General features: G+C 40.6%; 3 protein-coding genes across 4 annotated transcripts in view; 2 read left to right on the top strand and 1 right to left on the bottom strand.

Moving 5' to 3' along the window:
• On the top strand, nt 1-7,145 carry LOC134884025 (carboxypeptidase A1-like). Its single transcript, XM_063912621.1, has 12 exons — nt 1-103; nt 808-1,008; nt 1,724-1,805; nt 1,886-2,020; nt 2,206-2,310; nt 2,603-2,704; nt 2,967-3,068; nt 3,180-3,290; nt 3,660-3,750; nt 4,489-4,688; nt 4,859-4,943; nt 6,798-7,145. The coding sequence occupies exons 2-12, from the start codon at nt 944-946 to the stop codon at nt 6,983-6,985; spliced, it is 1,266 nt and encodes a 421-aa protein (XP_063768691.1). The 5' UTR covers nt 1-103; nt 808-943; the 3' UTR covers nt 6,986-7,145.
• Nucleotides 7,146-7,412: 267 nt separating this feature from the next.
• Nucleotides 7,413-13,466, bottom strand: cep41 (centrosomal protein 41). The gene is made up of 11 exons (XM_063912632.1): nt 13,356-13,466; nt 12,987-13,050; nt 12,830-12,877; nt 12,295-12,356; nt 11,980-12,049; nt 11,726-11,873; nt 10,355-10,521; nt 10,203-10,270; nt 9,891-10,005; nt 9,401-9,622; nt 7,413-8,613 (listed from the first exon to the last, which is right to left on the bottom strand). Exons 1-11 carry the CDS (start codon nt 13,386-13,388, stop codon nt 8,486-8,488), a joined length of 1,125 nt encoding a protein of 374 aa, XP_063768702.1. The 5' UTR covers nt 13,389-13,466; the 3' UTR covers nt 7,413-8,485.
• Nucleotides 13,467-13,987: 521 nt separating this feature from the next.
• The window catches only part of poc1b (POC1 centriolar protein B), a 41,881-nt gene continuing 35,422 nt past the window's right edge, over nt 13,988-20,446 (top strand). For both annotated transcript variants that reach the window (XM_063898363.1, XM_063898373.1), the window contains exons 1-10: nt 13,988-14,262; nt 14,954-15,038; nt 15,578-15,749; nt 15,852-16,031; nt 16,353-16,460; nt 17,799-17,914; nt 17,994-18,127; nt 18,271-18,339; nt 18,419-18,571; nt 19,110-19,187. In XM_063898363.1, coding sequence (XP_063754433.1) covers nt 14,239-14,262; nt 14,954-15,038; nt 15,578-15,749; nt 15,852-16,031; nt 16,353-16,460; nt 17,799-17,914; nt 17,994-18,127; nt 18,271-18,339; nt 18,419-18,571; nt 19,110-19,187 — 1,119 coding nt within the window. In that variant the 5' untranslated portion in view covers nt 13,988-14,238. The remainder of the gene's footprint in view (nt 14,263-14,953; nt 15,039-15,577; nt 15,750-15,851; nt 16,032-16,352; nt 16,461-17,798; nt 17,915-17,993; nt 18,128-18,270; nt 18,340-18,418; nt 18,572-19,109; nt 19,188-20,446) is intronic.

The following is a 20,446-nucleotide window of genomic DNA, read 5'->3' on the forward strand; positions in this document are numbered from 1 at the left end:
ACATGGAGCCCGACAGCTGGTTTGAATTCTGCTGGTTAGAAACTGCGTGTTGATTTCAGTGTTGCCATCAACGGTAACGAAGAGGAAGCTGAAACACACAGAGGTATTTCATCACTGCTGCTTCCTTTTGAGCAATGAAAGTCCATCTTGAGCTGAAAACTGAATTTAGACCAGCATAGGCCATCATTGTATTGTTTCCATATGTCTTTTCTTAGTTTTCTTATTAGAAATGATGGTAATTCTCCCAATAGCAACAGAAAAATGAAAGGACACAGTGACCAAACATGGCATTGAGATAAGACACTCTCTGAAGGTCATGTTGTTTGGCATAAAACAAACTACAAAGAACCAATATAACAATTTACCGTGTAAAGCAAAAAATAAGAAAATAACAATAATACAACTTTTATAAATAATAGAACTTTAAAAGCAAATATTCGACAAGAACAATTGTTCTCTGCCTGCATACGAAGCTTTTTGAAGCTAAGAACAACCGTTTTTCATGACAAGCTGCAACAGTTAGTCCATAAATGGATTGTTAAATAAAATCTACTCATCCAAGTACCATAGTTTTTCTAAATGTGAGTTTAAATTTTCAACAAAGCCATTATTTGATTTGCAACCTAGAATTTCTAGATTATGTGCAAAGATTGAACACTTACTTAACTTTCTAAAGTTTCTATACTATACTATGATAAAGGATTTGAGGAACAGCAAATCCTAAACACATTTATTTATAAGTGATTGAGGAGACTTTCTTAGTAATCAGAACAAATGTCCAAACAACTTTTGCTCTGGTTTCTCCAGGCTGGCGTGGGAAAGGCACCAGCCGCTGTCACACCGCCATCACCTTAAGCAAGGTTGTGGTTAGGACACGTGATCAGACACATTCAGACATAAAAGCCTGCATTCAGACCCCGCCAGGCTCACACTGTCAGTCACAATGAGGGGGCTGCTCGCACTCACCGCGCTGTTTGTGGCCGTTTTCGGCAAGGAGACCTTTGAGGGGTAAGTGTGGGCATCCAACGCCCAGAGGGGGAAGAAGTACTCAGACTTTATACTCAAGTAGCAATACTAAATTGTAAAAATACTGTCTTACAAGTGAAAGTCATGCATTTTAAATCCTATACAAGTAAAAGCACAAAAGTATCCGCATCAAAATAGACTTGAGTAAAAGTACTCGTTATGCAGAGTGGCCCATTTTAGAGCCATATCAAAGGACTTGATTATGATGTTCATCACAGCTGGTAAAGGTGGAGCTATTTTTGTTGTTGTTGTATACTGCCACTGGATATATTACCTATAATAAAATGTTTCATTATCAGTTGATTTGTATTTGTTTTAATCTGAATATGTCAGATAAATGTGGTGGAGTAAAAAGTACAATATTGGCTTCCAAAATCTAATGGAGTAGAAGTTTAAAGCAGCATGAAAGAAAAGCACTCGGTTAAAATGTACAACACTTTAAACATACTTTATTACATTCCTGCTACTACAAACCTCTCACTGAGGCTGCAAAAGATCTTTAGATTTGTGCAGAAATGTGAAATAACCAATATATTCTGCCTTTAATAACATGGACTTTATTTTGGTATGCTTTTTAAGCGTCAGATATTTGCAAATCCACCCGATTTCACCCCCTATGTGCCAGCTTCCGGCTGATTGTGAAGTACTCTTGAGTTCAGTGGATGGATGTTAAACATGGTGCTTCTCCATTCTGCAGACATCAGGTGCTTCGTATTAATGCAAAGAATGAAGCCCAGCTGGCTCTCATCAAGGACCTGGAGGACATCATCGAGTTTGAGGTAATTTATCATCCAATGAGTTCTAAATGAAATAGTTTGCAGAGTCCAAAGCTTCGTTAACCCTAACCCTCATCTTTCAGCTGGATTTCTGGAGGGGAGTGACCGATGTGGCCATCCCTGTGGATGTGAGAGTACCCTTCCACAGCCTGCAGTCCGTCAAAATCCACCTGGAGAGTAACGACATCGATTACTCCATCATGATCGCAGACCTTCAGGTAAGAGGCCTGCAAACAGCTTGTCATCTCAAGTCCAGGCTTCATGAACAGAATTGAATCTAATGCATTTGGTTGTTGAGTTTTTAAGAAGTTTGAAGATGATTTGGGGTCTGATGGAAAAATACCTGATGTTTAAATAAATGTTGAGCTCTTACTAAACTATGAAAGATGTTGTTTTTCTGCAGGCGATGCTGGATGAGGAGCAGTCGGAGATGGTCTCTGCTGCTCGTGCGCCTGAGCCCAGAAACACTGAGAGCTACGACTATGCCAGGTACCACCCCATCAACGAGGTAAGTGCACTAACTCATTTATTAAAAGAAAAAGTAATCAGGATGGAACTGGCTGACAGCCATAGCTATCACTTGAGTGTGTGGTGGATGTCCCGGTGTGACCGAAATAAAAACACATGATCTGTAAAGAATAGAGATGCAATGCATTAGCCATCCCCCAGAAGAACACACTCAATTCTCTTTCTGCTTCAAAGTACATTATTAAGCGGCAACCGAAAATAATCCTAACCCATTTAAACATCTGGTTTTCACAACCCTAACCCTGGATATCATGGTTGTGTCTCTGTTGTAGATCTACAGTTTCCAGGACATGCTGGTGGCTGAGAATCCCAACATAGTCAGCAAGATTGTGATCGGCCAGAGCTACCAGGGCCGTCCCCTGAACGTGCTCAAGGTGAATATAGCACTCCCTCATTTTCAGCAAAGGAGGACTATTGTTCATATGCTGAACAAACACATATATATTGACACAACTCAAACATAGCGTTACTGTTTGTGAAGGACAGAAGATCATTCCAGGACTTTCATTCGGAGATTAACATTGTTTCTTTTTACTGGACATTGTGGAAACCTTCTATATGCATAATTATATAATTGGAAGTATGCTCACTCATTAACCCTTTGTTCGACTGCTCCTTTCCCTTCTTGTGTCTTAGTTCAGCACCGGTGGAACCAACCGTCCCGCCATCTGGATCGACACTGGAATCCACTCCAGAGAGTGGGTGACTCAGGCCAGTGGGACCTGGTTCGCCAAAAAGGTGATTTGAAAACTCCCACATTGTGTTTAGTTTATCTTCATTAACTTTGCTGCTGATGATCACGAACCGGATGTCCACTGAACACCATATTCTTTATCTTGCTGTGATTAGATCGTGACTGATTACGGACGTGACGCTGCTCTCACCGCCATCCTGAACAAGATGGACATCTACCTGGAGATCGTGACCAACCCCGACGGCTATTACTACTCCCACACCAGCGTGAGTCTCACATACCTTGAATTTGTTGCTGACTAATATTCAAATAATTTCAGGCCATAAAATGTGTTTGTGGTACCTTCAAAAGGCTTCTTGAATTTGAGCATGGCATCATATTCCCATCCACTTTCAGGCACATGCATGTTCCTCCCTTTTCCACAAACAGTGATATTTTAAGACATGGATAAAGGTTCAAGAGCTCTGTGGGTGATACTGGAACGTGTACATCTAATCAGTAGGGATAGATTAAGACAGAAATGGGTTGTGTAAATCAGTGTAAGCTGGTTATTGTGTCTCAAAGAAACCAAACATAAATGCATAAAAAGTTAAAATAACTTCAGAATTGTGCGGAACTTTTTCTTATGTTTCCAGAACCGTATGTGGCGTAAGACCAGGAAACCCAACCCTGGCTCCAGCTGCATGGGAGTCGATCCCAACAGGAACTGGGATGCTGGTTTTGGAGGTAACTTGTCTGTTTTTTAAAGCTGAACTAGCTGTAAATAGAAACCACATGTCATTCTCAAGACTATATTTTGAAACCCCAAACCTACTCTCTTTAGTAGTTCTCAGTGTGTTTGGTTTGTTGTGTTGTTTTAAATTCTAAATCAATGATTGATTTACATATGACCTCATGATGCTGTTTTCCTCAAATAAAGAACAATGTTAACATCTATAAATTCAGAGAATTGCATTGAAATCTTAAATGTAATTCTCAATACCACCCCCAGAAGGTGCCACAATACCAAATGTTGAATTCAGGGAATATTGAGAACAGGGGTTTCCATACTACGGCCGGGGGGCCAAATGCGGCCCGCAGGCCATTTTGAATCGGCCCTCTGCAAATTCTAAAAGTATGATGCAATATGGCCCACAAACTAAACTGTTGCTGGTCTTAAATTGTACTGTTTTGTTCTGAATGCGTTTTTCAAGTATCGCACATTATTCACCTACATTTGATTTGTTTTGTTACTTATAACTTAACTTTTGAGACAATATTCACCTCTATAAGTGGCCCAGCTCTCTTTGGACACCCCTGATTAAGAAGAAGAACTGGAGCATGAAACCCTCTTTACCCATCCTGGTACTAGGAGCAGGATGATGACCTCTAGCCAAAATGGATGCAGTCACACAGTATGCCAAAAATGTCCTTCCAACGTATTTTTCCTGTAGCTCCTCTGACTCAGTTCTCATGTCTTTGTAGGAGCTGGTGCCAGCAGTAACCCCTGCTCAGAGACCTACCGTGGTCCCAGTGCTAACTCCGAGTCAGAGGTCAAGTCCATTGTGGACTTTGTGAAGTCCCACGGTAACTTCAAGGCCTTCGTCTCAATCCACTCCTACTCCCAGATGCTCCTGTACCCCTACGGCTACACCAGGACACCCTGCAAGGACGAGGCCGAGCTGGTAAAGAACCCACTCCTTGCCTTTGTTACTTCTTTACCCAGAACTTTTGTATAAGATATCTCTCCTTGGCTCATCTGTATCATTTAAATGCAATAACCTGCAACGGCATTATGGGGAACTATGAGAGCTGTAGATGTTCAATATGTGATGGTGGTAATCTCTTCCCACAGCACAGTCTGGCTAAGAAGGCTATCACCGACCTGGCTTCCCTGTACGGTACTAGCTACAGATATGGCAGCATCATCAATACCATCTGTAAGTCTCTCTTTAAATATTCAACTCTACACGTTGTTGTTATTATTAACTGTGACATGAACCATGAACATGTGAAAAAGGGATGAAACAAATGATTACATCACAGTCTCATGACCAGACAGGGGTCAGCCCTATGTTCCCAAAGCCCAATGGTCCCACAGCCCTATGTTCCCACAGCCATATGTTCCCTCATTTCTAAGATTTTTCTCAAAATGAAAGGTCAAGTCAAGTCATTTTTATTTTGTACGTACTGGGTACAACCCAAAGCGCATAAATAAAATAAACCGAAAAAACCAAACATACAAAAACGAAGACACAGACAGACCCTAACCCTAAACACAAGTCCATCTGAGCCAAGCAGTCCTGAGTCCTCATTCGCAGTAAGCAGAAAGTGTCTCATGGAGGTGAGTTTAATTTCGGTACTATTTTTCGTCACTCCACAGCAACCCCATGTGGGAGTAGCGGTGTTGAGCTCGAGAGAGTTTGAAAGGGGTCAGCCCAGCCTCATGTTCCCAGGGCCCTATGTTCCCCAGATTTACATGGTACTCAATGGGAACATGAAAAAAGGCCCTATGTTCCCAGATTTAGCTAAAAGATACATTACATCTGTAGTCAATTGCTACTGGATAAAAGGCTGGGTGTACTTGGCTACCAACTTGGGAGAAAGGGGGATGAAATCTGATTCAAATTTATGAAAAAGGAAATGTGGGAACATAGGGCCTAATTTTGAAAAAAGATCTTGGAAATAAGGGAACATAGGGCTGAGGGAACATAGGGCTGAGGGAACATAGGGCTGAGGGGAACATAGGGCTGAGGGAACATGGGGCTGAGGGAACATAGGGCTGAGGGAACATAGGGCTGAGGGACCATACGACTATGGGAACATAGGGCTGAGGGAACATAGGGCTGAGGGACCATACGACTATGGGAACATAGGGCTGAGGGAACATAGGGCTGAGGGAACATAGGGCTGAGGGACCATACGACTATGGGAACATAGGGCTGAGGGAACATAGGGCTAAGGGAACATAGGGCTAAGGGAACAGACGACTATGGGAACATAGGGCTGAGGGAACATAGGGCTGAGGGACCATACGACTATGGGAACATAGGGCTGAGGGAACATAGGGCTGAGGGACCATACGACTATGGGAACATAGGGCTGAGGGAACATAGGGCTGAGGGAACATAGGGCTGAGGGACCATACGACTATGGGAACATAGGGCTGAGGGAACATAGGGCTAAGGGAACATAGGGCTGAGGGACCATACGACTATGGGAACATAGGGCTGGGGGAACATAGGGCTGAGGGAACATAGGGCTAAGGGAACATACGACTATGGAAACATAGGGCTGGGGGAACATAGGGCTGAGGGAACATAGGGCTGATTGAACATAGGACTGTGGGAACATAGGGCTGAGGGGAACATAGGGCTGAGGGGAACATAGGACTGTGGGAACATAGGGCTGAGGGGAACATAGGGCTGTGGGAACATAGGCAAGCTCCCACTAAACATCACCAGTGCTAAGCTAAAGGTGACTAATGCTACCGTCGTTTTTAAAACACAGAAACTTCAGACAATAACAAGCGGGATTTAAAAGGACGTATTTTATGATGTTTAACCAAATGTGTAAATCTCCTCTCAGAACTTATTTGAGCTATATAACCTAAACCAGTTAAAAAAAATTGGACCGGAAATGCTAACAAGTTTCTGGATTCTCATTCCTGCGCCACTTTATGGTAGTTCTGTTGAGGAAGACAAGTTGTACAGAAACAAATGAGATCTGCGTATTTATACATCTTTACAGTACTGTATATAACAAAAGCCTGACTGTCCCTGCCTCCATTGTAGACCAAGCTAGCGGGGGCACCATTGACTGGTCCTACAACCAGGGCGTCAAGTACTCCTACACCTTCGAGCTGAGGGACACCGGCCGCTATGGCTTCGTCCTGCCAGCCAATCAGATCATCCCCACCGCCACTGAGACCTGGCTGGCTCTGATGGCCATCATGGACCACACCTACAAGAACCCCTACTAAAGTGTGTGTGTGTGTGTTTCTGTGTGTGCATACAATTGGAAATCTCTGTGGAGAGAATATAGTTGGCAAATGTCATCCTTAAGACTACCATCATCATCATCATGAGTCTTTAGATGGAAGTGAAAATCACAAACAAATAAATGAGCGCACCTAAAAACTGCATTTTGTATTTCTTTATGATTTTAAAGCTTTTTAATGGGTTGAATACACGTTTTCACACACATATATATATATATATATATAAACTTCTCTGGATGACTTTCCCTAAATGAAACTTTCCTATCTGACGTAGAAAAACACCTAGCGCTCCAACATTTGAAATCTGCAAAGTTTCAGCCGTTGAAAAAGACTAACCACTCTAGCTGTTTTTTATTCTCAACATTACAGAACCCTCTTATTAATACAAGACAACAGTTATGACACAGCAAACAAGGATACACTTTATTTGACATCAATTTACAAATAAAATCACGTGATCAGATTGTTAATGTGCCACAAAGACGAGGCTGCGGGGTAGAACATATTTTCATAAAATGCACCTAAGAGATTGTGTGAGTGAATTCAGAGAAAAACGACAACAAAAAAGACACTACCACGCCAACAGAAGGCCACACCTTAGTGATCAATACTGTTTCTCAAATGCATCTATGGGAAGTGTGGTTTCCTCCCTTCAACGACGCAGCATTTTTAAAAAAATTATAGTTTGTGTGAACTAACCAGTACCTTGTTCACACACACGCACACACACACACACACACACACACACACACACACACACACACACACACACACACACACACACACAGAAAACACGTAACAGCATTAGCAGATGAAAAGGTCTAAAATAAAGGCTCCTTGAGGAAATTACAAAAATACAGCACATCTGTTCATCATTTTACAAAATGGATCGAGCTCTGTGACATCATTTATATAAATTACATCTCATGGAAAACACAGATTCCCAGCAAATCCTTCATTTCATAGCATGACATTCAATGACGCTCCAGCAAAAAACGTGTCATATTGATGGAGTTTGACGTGACCTTTCTGGACGTAACGATGCCAAAAGAAGGAGAAAATAACAGAGTTAAGAGATTATCTGAAGAGGTGGTTGTCTAAGAGGAGAACTGTGTACAGGAACAATAGATAAGAGTGCAAAAAGCTCCGTCAGGGTTCAGGTTCACAGATGAGACACTGTGCAAACATTCAAATACACGCCATTTATGAACATAGAAAGATGAGTGGAAATACTTCAGTCTGACGTAAGTATGGTTAGTGATGAGTATGAAACTAAAGGATGAAGACCTTAGAGTTTAGAATATGTTGCTCCCTACTCTCGTGTAGCGTTAAATCCTCTCCCAAAGTGTGTGTACATTTTCATTTTCAGCATCTGTGTCGTAGAGATGTGTTTCTTTACAGTTCTAGAGCTTCAAACATGACAAAAATGGACTCTTAGTCGGAGGTATGTTCAGTTATGTATATCTGCGTGGATGAGGGGGGTTATTTCCAGGGTCTGCTGCTCTGGACTCTGGCGCTGTCCCTCCCTGCTGTGGAGGAACTCTGTCGGCTGCGAGCGCTGGACGCTTTAGAGAGCGAGCTGCCGGACGACACGCGGCTGGACATGCGGCCTGCAGGGAAACACACAGGAAACACTGCAGTGAGGAGACGGCAGAATAACAATTGATGGACACTTTACACACACTTTTTAAACTTCATCCATGACTTGAATCTGTTGGATAACAAAATGGAATTGAGTTAAAGGGGAAAATATGGGATAGAAATGGGTCACTTTTAACTTTCTTTAACATTTTGTGATTTAAAGGATAATTTTGTCCCACATTTACATATCATTTCCTACAAAGTCATGATATGGAAGTCCAAGTAATTTGGGCAAAAGAACAGGGAAATGTGTTTATTTTATACATTTAAAATCAATAGAATCAGAATATTTTATTTTGTATTTTCCCCGGGGAAATCTGTCTCCAAACAGTTGCTCATTTTTGAATACAAATATTTATAGAATACATCAGAACTTTAAGATGAAGACAATATAAATAAAAATAAATATATGGACACAATATGTTGAAATGAAGCGTCCAATAAGACCAAGTAAAATGAAATATATCGACTTGTAGATTTGAGTTTTAGTAAAGTGTGCACATCAATATATAACTGTTTGTGCACAGCAGGTGTATTAAGCACACAATCCATCCCGTGTGGAGAGTAAAGCTTCCAATAAAAACAAGGACAATCATTTGTCTTTGGTTCAAGACGAGTCTTTTTTTCCAGGATATTCCTCTGGTATAATTATAATTAACACAAGTAAATAAAACGTAATAAACTTTGGCTCATTTTACCCGTATGTACTACCAACAATGCCCTGATAGAGGGTCGTTTCTGATGGTGTGTTCTTACTGTTGGAGTTACTGGGGAGGAGGTTCTCCTCCAGCTGATCCTGGATCTTGCTCAGGTCGTCAAAAGCAAACCTCCAGCATTTCTCCGCGGGCAGCAGCGGAGGTGGCGGCTGCATCACGGAGCTCTTCTTCCCCTTCAATGACATGGGGGAGGACAGGCAGGAGGTCGGGAGGGAGCCCGTCGTCAAACCTTCTGGAAACTTCTGAGCGATTACTTTAAGACCTGGGAGAGGACAGCAGAGTTAATGTAGACTTTTTATACACAGAGTAAGGGAAATAAGGTTGTAAAGTAGGAGAAAATAAACTGTAGAACTTTTAAAAAACTATTATGTTTACAAGAAATATAAACATACAATAAAGGAAGTTCAATAAAAGGAGTTTACAGTGAGCACGGTTTAGAGGAATCCTTATTAAGTTCCATGATCCAGAGAGATATATGTATCTCTATTATGGATTACATTATTTTAAAGGAAGTAGACTGGACACCTTACCTCCAGACAGCATGTACAGATTCTCAAATCCTCGCTCACACATGATGGTGGCCGCCTGGCTCGCTATCCGCTCATCTTCGTCGTACACGATGATGATCTTCCCCGCTGCATTTTTCTACAGCTCGGTGGTTAAGAGAATACTCAGTGTGATTTTAAAAAGCCTGGACATGACGTTGCTACAATGATAGCGGAGTTTGTATCGAATCAGAATCAAAATACTTCATGGGGAGTAAAATGATCCAAACACAAAAAGGTAAGCACATTGTACTACAATATATAAAGTAGTGGACTCATAATTATTAAGTAGGATACATATTCCAGCACGTCTTTGGTGTAGGGGTTCATGGTCCGTGAGAGCGTAGCGATGGGGAAACTGTGCGCTGCAGGAGAGAGAGATGGTTAGTAAATCAAGATATCTTTGCATATGAACTCTGATGATCCAGCTGCCGTTTCTTGCCGCCTACCGCTGATGATGTGGCAGCGGTCGTACTGGTCCCGGTCCCGGACGTCCAGCAGCAGGTAGGGGCAGTCTGGGTACGGCCTGTCCGTGAGATCGGGGCAGCACACCGACTTGTTCTCCGTCTTCTGATGGTTCCTGTCCAGGTTCAGCTCGCCCACACCACTGATCACACTGAAACAGGAAGAGTGGTTAGACCATTACAGTTGACCGTCTTTGTCTCTCTCTAACGTGTCTTCTTATGGAATGCATTTTTTATATTTGCCCTACCTGATTTTTTGTCTTGTTTTATAGTATTATCTTTTGAAGAATTGTTTTGTTTAATTGCACGGTGTACCTGGGTGTCATTTAAGGGCCCTCAAAATAAAATATATTACTGTTTATTATTATTATTATTATTAGTGTCATTTTCTTTTGGCAAAATCTCTTTTTTTCCCCAGCTCCTTGTTTGAACAGGCTTCGTTGCTTTAAATATTTATTTTTTAATAGCCTTCTTCATATAAATAATGCACAACGTGGGCAAAGAACAGTTAGACTAAATGAATATAAATAGATTTGTACAGTTAATGTTTATGAAGTAAGAGTCCCTTACCATATTTATGCAGTGGGGGAAAAGTAATCCATTTAATCATTCAATACAATTATTTTACTGTTGGTAAATTCAACCAAATATAGTGTTTAATATAAGTAAAACCTAAATGCAGTTATAAATATTTTAGCTTAACAATTGTTTTAAGTTTAATGTAACTTAGACAACCTTATGCACTGATTAGGACTCTGATTTACCTTCTAAAAAATCCCAATATATGATTTGAATTGACACCCGTTGGCTGGCTAGAGACATATTGTATTTTCCACAGTAACAGTCAGTATTGATGGTGTTTCTTAAAGCAGGGAGGGGCTGAAGTGTGAAACAAGTTAATGTGAAACCAGAGCCGAGGGGAAGAAGACTCACTGCAGCTAATGTGAGTCTGGAGCTGAGCCAAACACGGTTCAAACACACCACTTTCCCCTCGGTGTAAGTTAACCCCAGCGCTGCTCTACTTTCTCCCTCCATCTGCCCTCCCCACCAGCTAAAGGTGACCTGAAAGCTCTGCCATTACAGATGCTGTGCCCCCCCTGGAAAGCCCTCAGATAGAGTTACACTCCTGGGGTTCCTGTTCGGGCTCTGGGGGGGGAAGAGGACGCAGGTGAGAGGAGAGGACGCTGACAACATATGCATGGTTTTAATGAGGGCAGAGCATGGCACTAAAACCAGGTACACTCTTTGTGGTGAAGTCGTTCATACATATAGATTTGGGATTTAGGTTTTCTGCTAAACTATGAGTGGTATAATGTTTTGTGTACAGTAAAGGTTTACATCTTTAGAGCTCAGTACCTCAGCAGTGTTGACCGGGCAGAGTTACACATGTCTCCGGTGTCTCCTGAATCCTGCCGATCTGAAACAGGGGACGCCTGCAGGGAGCCGCCGTTGGTGTGTTCAGACAGACACTCCAGGTCTGCATCAGAGACCACAGACATACCATCTGCAAACAGAAGGAAATAACCTATATTATTGAAGGATAACGTTACATTGTTTGAAATGTTCATGTCTCATTTGGTATGAAGTGATTCAGTAACTTTGCTACTTACCTTCTGGGCAGTGTGATTCGACATCAATCTCACTTTCATTCAGGTCTGATACCGAGGCCACCTGGAGTATCTGAGGTGAAAAACAAGATAGAAATCTAAGACGCTTTTAGTAGGAAGAAAAACTGCAATAAGTGCAAAGAGAATGGTATAAATAATATAAATAAGGGTAACAAAACAAGCTAAATACTTAGTAGTTTATCAATTATTAAGCACTGTAAATGGATCATGGTTTCTCACTGCATTCTTTATGTCATGTAATAACAACAAATCCACCATGCTGGACAATATTGATAAGAAATCATTGTTAATGCTTACCAATTGTGCAAAAGTTGTCACCTTTAACCGCTTAAAGATTTCATTATTTCGATACCTGTAATCTGAAAAAGAAAACAGCAAAGGCTTATTTTACTCTGATCTGATCATGTGGGAGTTTTACACAATCTATTATGAACCAACTGTTCACATTTGGGAAGAAATTCAAAGTGTTTATAAGAAACTAATACAATAATGTCTTTGCTACGGCAACTGTGTAGTAGCCTCATGGAAAGAGGCCCTTTTAAATTCTGACTCCTTGTGAAGTGTCATTTAGGGAGACAATGAGCTCCGTTAAACGACAGGAAACTTATTATCAAGTGAACATTTAAGTCACAGAAGTTCAACATTCAAATACATAGTAATAGCCATCTTAGTGTACCTGTGTCAAAGACATCTCATATTAACTGACGAACCCCAACACATTTTAGATGTATGAACGCATCACACAAAGTGAATTTAGTGATGTCGGTTACAAAGATTATATCATAATATAAACAATCACTTTTACAATTTCCTCTTCAAATGGGGTACTCACTTTTTTTTATGTCCTCCAGTCTTTCCATATACTTTGAGAGGCTGCAACCTATATTAAATGACAGTAACATTCGTAATAAAGCATTATGTATTGTAATAATAAAGACACATGGATCGGGTTAACAACATTGTAGTAAATCCGTTCATAGACAACATACCTGTGTCCAGCCTCGTTTTGACATGTTGATACTTTTCATTTTTCGGTATCCTTTTTTTCATGTACTAGAAATAAAAAACAATGGGTTTTCCTCAGCTCTATGAACAGAAACAACACTGGCTTTTACGTCCTGACGGTAGTTTAGGAAGTTAATAGCATTTAAGGTTTATAAAGAGCTAATTCTGCTTACGACACAGGTGCACTGTCGTTGATATGGTAACACAACACTGACAATAGCTAACTAGCTAGCATGCTAGGACAGCTACATTTATTATTGTTGGCCCATGTTGTGCATGTTATTAACGAGCGTGCAATATTAACAGTTAGCGGGTAGATAAGATAAGTATTCCTGTCATTTAACAGACGTTACCTCCACACTGCCGATGCCCCGTTTAATCGACATCTTTTCAAAAACGAAATGCCAAGATCATCAAAGTTAAACAATCTTGATGCTGATTGGTTGATGCTGTTTCATGGGCCAATCAGAGAAGCGGATACTGTACCGCCTCTGCGTCAATGCAGTTTCATATGATATGACTGGCTAGTTGCCTAGCAGCGAAAGACGCTCCACCTTAATGACGACGCTTTCACGACACACGAAAATAACCGGATCGTTCACGACTTAGGTCAGAAAACAACATTTATGGCTTGCTGGAAGCACATTTGGGGGTCTTTACATATTTTACCTGAAATTGCTATACTTCACCCAACAATTCATTGATATTTAAGATTTGTTTTCTTTTTTGCTTTTGCTTTATTTATTGCTCACTAACATATATTTGACTCCGAGCTTTTCCTTTCAAGTTAATATAACAACCTTGATTAGTTAGCTGGAAAGACTATCTGAGAAATCTTAATAGATGCTCATTCTTATTGGCAACTTTAATACTTTTGGGAATAGTATTTTAAGTTATGAATTATATTTTCATATCGATTGTTATAAGTCCCATTTTCCCTAGTTTCGCGAATGCAGCATCACTTTTTTCGTTGAAAGAATATGAAGCCACAGGTGGCTACGTCTCATTAGCTGTGGAAATAGCGTGTGCTGTGCGGATTTCCATGCAAAAACAAACCTAGTTTTCATTTAAAACTCAGGATATTCGAGGATTATTTAGGTTGCTGGACTATCGATGAGAACAGCCTATTATCTGAGCTCGATAGGTCGGGTCTGAAACTGTCACTGAAGGCGCACTGTTTGACAGCCATGGAAGTAACGTTACTTTAACTCAGACAACAGTGGCTTTTCTAAGCAAATGCCCTCAATGGCTTCTGTTTTGGTAAGTAAGTACTTTCGTAAATGCTAATGAGCAACAGTATGTTTACTTGGATAACTTTCTATGGGGCTAATAGTAGCTGAGTCGGCGAGTTTGTTAGCTGCATCCCTGCTAAGAGGATTTGCCGAGAGGGGCTGGCAAACTCACCCTGGAATCTCTCCTTAATATTCACTGCATAGTATACTTACCTTTTGGTATTTACCTTAATGTTATCAGACAAAACATGCAGTGTATTGACAGCCTAGGTATTCAGTGACAGAAAGTCATTTCCTGCCCTGCACTACTAGCAACACAATATTCATCAACCTACACTAGAAAGTAAATAATGTACTTAAAGCGTTGATGTACTCACTTTTGTTGAGCTTTATTCATTATATGCTACTTCAGAAACAGAATCAGAAACAGGTTTATTGCCAAGTAGGTCTACACATACAATTTTGTTGTTTTTAAAGTATTATACATTAAGATATAACACAATTGTTTATTGCCAAGTGTTTGCAAAATGTGCATATTTAAGGGTAAGATCTGCGTACTTCTTCCAGCTCTGCACAGACACACAAGTCTATGTCTAGCTAAGAGTGCTGTTATCACTGTGCTATGAATGGGACACATCACCTCACCTTTTACACCCTTTGAGCACGCTATACTGCAAAGGAAATCACTCTTCCTAAATGTTTCTGGATTGTTTTCTCAGGAGGATCCAAGCCTAGAGCGCCACTTCAAGGGGCATAAAGGTGCCGTCATCTGTACAGACTTCAATCCAAACCGCAAACAACTGGGTAATATCTGCTGCACCCACACACTTCACAAATGTAAAGATGCTATTTGGAATTGTATAAATACTTTCCTGTATTCATGTTGCTCTTTGCTTTGAATCTTGACTCCCAAAAATAGTTAACATGTGGTAACACCCCTGTCCAATCAGAAACAGTTAGATTGATTACAATTAGGCTGGCTTTACGTCCAACTATTAGTAAGAAGATGTACCTTTTTCTAAGGATTGCATCTTGGATTTCCCTCACAGTCATGCATTTCTTTGGAGGGCGCATATTAATGTTGATGAACACAGTGACTTTTACAGAAGTTAAACCAGTGACTCCAACAAAAAAAGATGACCCGCCAGAAGCTTTAGAGTTAGATTTGAGTCGTCTTCTTTAAAACAAGACACAATTAAAGGTTAATATGGCAAATTTAAACTGAGCTCACTTCATTCCCTGTATTAGCCTCTTTAAATACCAGTAATTGAAGATACTTCAAGAGAAAATCTGTACGGTTTTTTGTGTAAGTCTTGACTGAACGTTTTTTTGTCTCCCTCCAGCCTCAGGATCAGTAGATAAGACTCTCATGATCTGGAACCTGGCTCCGAAGGCGAGGGCTTTCCGTTATGTCGGCCACCAAGACCTCATCACTGGGGTTCAGTTCTCCCCCTCTGGTCACCTGGTGGCCACTTCCTCCAAGGACAGAACGGTCCGACTGTGGACGCCCACCATGTAGGCACGAGTCAATGTGTAAAATAAGTGGAATTAATAATGAAATGTGTGACTGGATGATGCTTGGTTTGAATCAGTTGTGTTTGTGTGTGTGTTTAAAAGGAAAGGAGAGTCCACGGTGTTCAAAGCCCACACGGCGACTGTCCGCAGCGTTGCTTTCTCCCACGATGGACAGCGGCTGGTGACGGCGTCCGACGATAAGTCTGTCAAAGTGTGGAGCGTGCACCGCCAGTGCTTCCTCTACTCTCTCAACCAGCACACCAACTGGGTGCGCTGTGCCAGGTACAGCAGCATGCATCCTCAGTCACTCCTCTTGCTGAGTTACCTACATTAAAAACAGCACGAGAAAATCAAGTATGTCCAGGAGCAAAGGAAGTCCTTTAAACTTTAAGCTGCAACTGAATGTTTAGATTTTTAAACAGCAAACTTTATCTTTTATGAGGAAATTGAAGACTTTTCATTTGGTTTTTAATTAGAGTAATGTTATAGCCTTGGTTTGTACATGTTCTTTTATCCCTGATCATTTAAGACTGCATGTTTGCATGAGAGTTCAGTTCAGTGTGAAGGAGGGAGCTAGTAGAACAAATGATTTCCTCACTGCAGGTTTTCTCCAGATAGTCACCTGATAGCGTCCTGTGGAGACGATCGCACCGTCCGCCTGTGGGACACGTCCACCAAACACTGCATCAACTGCTTCACTGACCCTGCAGAGTGAGTCCTTTTATTTTCTATTTTTACAAATGATCTACCATTAGTGCTACAAGAATCCAAAATTGTAATGTATGCAGATGACTCGACAATATATGGAGCAGCTTCATCTACAAGTGAGCTGAGTCACTGTATGAACAAGGATCTAGAACAGATCTCAGAGTGGGTCATAAATAATAAGTTAGTACTTAATGCTGGAAAAACTAAATCTTTAATAATAGGATCAAATCATCAGTTAAAAGGTGAACCTAAATTGCTATTACATTTAAACCATATTGAAATTGAACAGGTCAAGGAAACGAAATTGTTAGGTATAACTCTGGATCAAAAATGATCTTGGTCTAAACAAATTGATAATGTTGTATGTAAAATGGGAAGGGGTGTGTATGGGAAGATGCTTTGGTTCTGTCACAGCTTGATTACTGTTTTGTTATTTGGTCTAGTGCTGCAGAAAAAGATCTAGACAAACTACAAGTAGCTCAAAATAAGGCAGCACGATGTGCACTGCAGTGCTCCTACAGAACCAGAGTGACTGAAATGTTGGAGACCCTTAAATGGTTGAGTGTCAGACAGAGGTCCACTTATACTTTGTTAAATTTTGTTAGGAATATTACAGTGACACACTTACCACATATATTATCACAAAGGTTTATATCGCAGTACACTCAACATAACTATCAAACAAGACATGCAATAGAAAGAAGGTTCGGATTACCCCCATCTAAATCAAATATCAGACAGAAAACAGTCATGTACAGAGCCATGGTCAGCTGGAACTCTTTACCAGTCCACATAATTCAGGAAAATTCTCAAGTACATTTTAAAAGGTTGCTAAAACATTATATGAGCATTACAGAGTAAAATGTAACTGTGCCTGTGGTTTGGCCTTGTGATGATGGCTAAAATGTGATGACCATTTTTGTTTCACTTCATATACCATTGTTCATATGATGAAATGAGTTGTTCTATTTTGCTTTTAGTTTTGTTTAATGTTTGTTCTGTGTGTGTGTGAGGACCCCAGGAAGAATAGCCAACGCTTATGCTAGTGCTAATGGGGATCCTAATAAAGAATAAGAATAAGTCCCTGAGTGTGTCCTGTGATTCATCCTGGCTTTGGTTTTTGAGGAGATGGAGATCCCTTAATCATATTGTTAATTTTTTGTTCTTGGTCAAGTCTCTGATGCTGATATTATGCAAAGAGGCCAGAAAAACAGTAAATATAAATCTAAATTTACAAAAACGGTTGCATTATTCATTGAAAACGGAATCAATTAAGGATGGTAGGTTGTTGTGTATTATTTACACTCCAGTCTTTTAGTTGCTGATGCTTTTGTCTTCCAGATCAGCAACGTTTGTCGGTTTCAACTCAAGTGGAACATGCATCGCGTCCTCTGGAGCTGATAGTTCCCTGAAGATCTGGGATCTCCGGACCAACAAGCTGATTCAGCACTATCAAGGTATGTCAAAGCTTGAAAATATACTGCAGTTAATGTGTGTTTTTTGTGCATGAGGCTTCATTTTTTTGCACATGATCAGTCCACAGTGCAGGGATCAACAGTTTCTCCTTCCACCCGTCCAACAACTACCTGATCAGCGGCTCCAGTGACAGCACTGTGAAGATCCTGGACCTGGTGGAGGGACGTCTCATCTACACCCTCCACGGACACAAGGTGAAGCTGTAGCCGAGCTTCTGCAGACATCATTATGACGACAGAGCGATGTTTTATCCGCTCCACTATTTCTCTACATTAGTCCTGGGGGGTGTTTGTCATGGTTAGGTTTTTAATTTACATTTTTTACTTTGTGTTTTCAGGGCGCTGTAATCACAGTAGCCTTTTCCAGGGCAGGAGACCTCTTTGCCTCGGGGGGAGCTGATGGTCAGGTCGGTGTGGCCCGTGTATTCCCCATATTTAATACCTTATAACCTCATGGTGACATCTCTGGTTCCTCCGTCCCCCTAGGTGCTGATGTGGAGGACCAACTTCGACAAAAAGTCCTACCAGGACGTCCTGCAACAACACAGCCGGAGGTCCACACCAGATCCTGCACCCCACCTGACTGACATCCACCCCAGAACCCCTCACCTGCACCGCCAGCAGCGCTCAGCCATTCAGGTCAGCTCAGATTTATCGACCAGACATAAAAAAAGTCTCTTTAACTCCTTCCTGATTCGGCACTCAGGACTGGAACTTTCTTCACCAATCAGCAGCTTTACCCTCTTAAAACTGTGCAATACACACAATACTAAGGTTCTATTACCTGTGCAATTAGGATGATTACTACTTTATTACACTGTACATATCCAGCAATACAGGCTTTTATCATTTTCTTTCGTATTCCTACATAAACGACGATGTATATATTGTTATAAAGACATTTTCCATAATTACTTGTGTTATATGTGGACATTTGTACTTGATTTCTATGTCAATATACATATTTTCATTTTATTTTTATATATTTGACCTTTTTTGGCATTTTGATTTACTTACTAAATATACAAATTCAGTTTTAATGAATTATTTAAATGTTTTATTTAATTTCTAAAATGGAGCAAAACCTAATTTCCCCAACAGATAATTATGTAGTCCTATTCTGAAATGATCATATTTCACAAACTAGAGTTAGTATTTAATTTCTGTCCCTCCACAGATCAGTCCCGCAGTAGCAGACACTCAGTCCATTGATCCACACGTCATAGAGTTGGGCCGATCAGTTCACAGCGCCACGGTAAGGACATCTACAATATGCATGACATAGCGACCACAACCTGAATCCCACAGGGTCTGTAATCATGTTCCCGCGCTGTAAAGATCACTTACAGGTTTTTTGATTCATTTCAAAGGAAGAGGGTCTCTTGAGGAGGAAATGGACTGAGATTTGAAGACAAATAACTTAAAAATCAGTACACAGAACAGTAGTCACAGAAGTCTGCAGGAATGTTTACATATACAGTACTGTTTCCCACAGTCCTGAGGTATATATAAAAAAAAGTAAAGTAAAAATATACAATATATATATATATACATACACTCCTATACACATATAGCAGAGCAGAAAGAGGGATAGCCACACATTAGTATTTACTTTTAATACAAATTTGAGATTCAGGCATCATCTTTAAGCTTAACTTGACAGAACAAATGGACACCAATTAAATTAAAAGGAAAATACAAAAGCAGCACTATCTTTCTAGCCTCCATTCACCACATCAAACATATTTAAACTGCTGCTTTTTCAGGCTGAAATGTAGACTTTGTGCCTGTTAAATGTACTTTGTTATCATTACTGCTGAAGAAACAGAGTGAATTAAAATCAAATAAGCTGGGAAAATGTAAGGTTTGGTGTATTTGAGAGGGTGTTTGATCCCATAACCACCGGGTGGCGCTGCAGACCACTCTGAAGTTCTGCCGTCCTGCTGCATCACTGACAGCACTTGCAGGCTGGAAATGTGATTTGTGTTCATCTTTATAATTAATATCATTAAATAGTGTAATGAATGAGATTATATTGCATTTCAAAGCGCCTTTCATAACACCCAAGGACGTAGTAACATAAATCAGAACAGAATTAGTTGCTCTATGAATGTTTGCAGGGGACACACACTAGTGCTCTAATCCTGCATTTATTCACTTTCACACATCCAAACAACAACAATGAAGTCATGCATTTAGCTTTTCTCAACTGTGAATGTGATTTTCCCCTATCTTATCCTATCTTTTTTCCTAGAATAAGCCTTAGGTATGTCATTTGTGTCAGATTTAGTGGTAAAAATGTTTAATTATTTCCCCTTTGAAGTTAACAGGAGACTTTTTGTGTGTGTTCCTCATTAGTCAGTAACGTTCAGTACAGCCACAGCTGGCCTCTGTCGGAGCAGCAGGGAATAAAGTCCCGCTTCAGGACACTTTTCCTTTACAAGCCCACTTCTCCTCACTTCTTCAGCTGCCCTCTTGTATATTTTTATGACCCAGCAACCTTGTGAATGCCAT

The sequence above is a fragment of the Eleginops maclovinus genome, chromosome 2, assembly GCF_036324505.1.
Source record: "Eleginops maclovinus isolate JMC-PN-2008 ecotype Puerto Natales chromosome 2, JC_Emac_rtc_rv5, whole genome shotgun sequence".
Lineage (NCBI taxonomy): Eukaryota > Metazoa > Chordata > Actinopteri > Perciformes > Eleginopidae > Eleginops > Eleginops maclovinus.

Bases quoted from the DNA above. Each gene is read 5' to 3' on its own strand.
- LOC134884025 (XM_063912621.1), top strand. From the start codon at position 944: ATGAGGGGGCTGCTCGCACTCACCGCGCTGTTTGTGGCCGTTTTCGGC. The intron at 2,311-2,602 runs GTAAGTGCACTA...TCTCTGTTGTAG, and splicing joins GGTACCACCCCATCAACGAG to ATCTACAGTTTCCAGGACAT. The intron at 3,291-3,659 runs GTGAGTCTCACA...TTATGTTTCCAG, and splicing joins ATTACTACTCCCACACCAGC to AACCGTATGTGGCGTAAGAC.
- cep41 (XM_063912632.1), bottom strand. From the start codon at position 13,388: ATGTCGATTAAACGGGGCATCGGCAGTGTGGAG. The intron at 9,623-9,890 runs GTAAGGTGTCCA...GTCCTCTCCCAG, and splicing joins TCTGTACATGCTGTCTGGAG to GTCTTAAAGTAATCGCTCAG. The intron at 8,614-9,400 runs GTAAGAACACAC...GTTTCCCTGCAG, and splicing joins CCTCCCCAGTAACTCCAACA to GCCGCATGTCCAGCCGCGTG.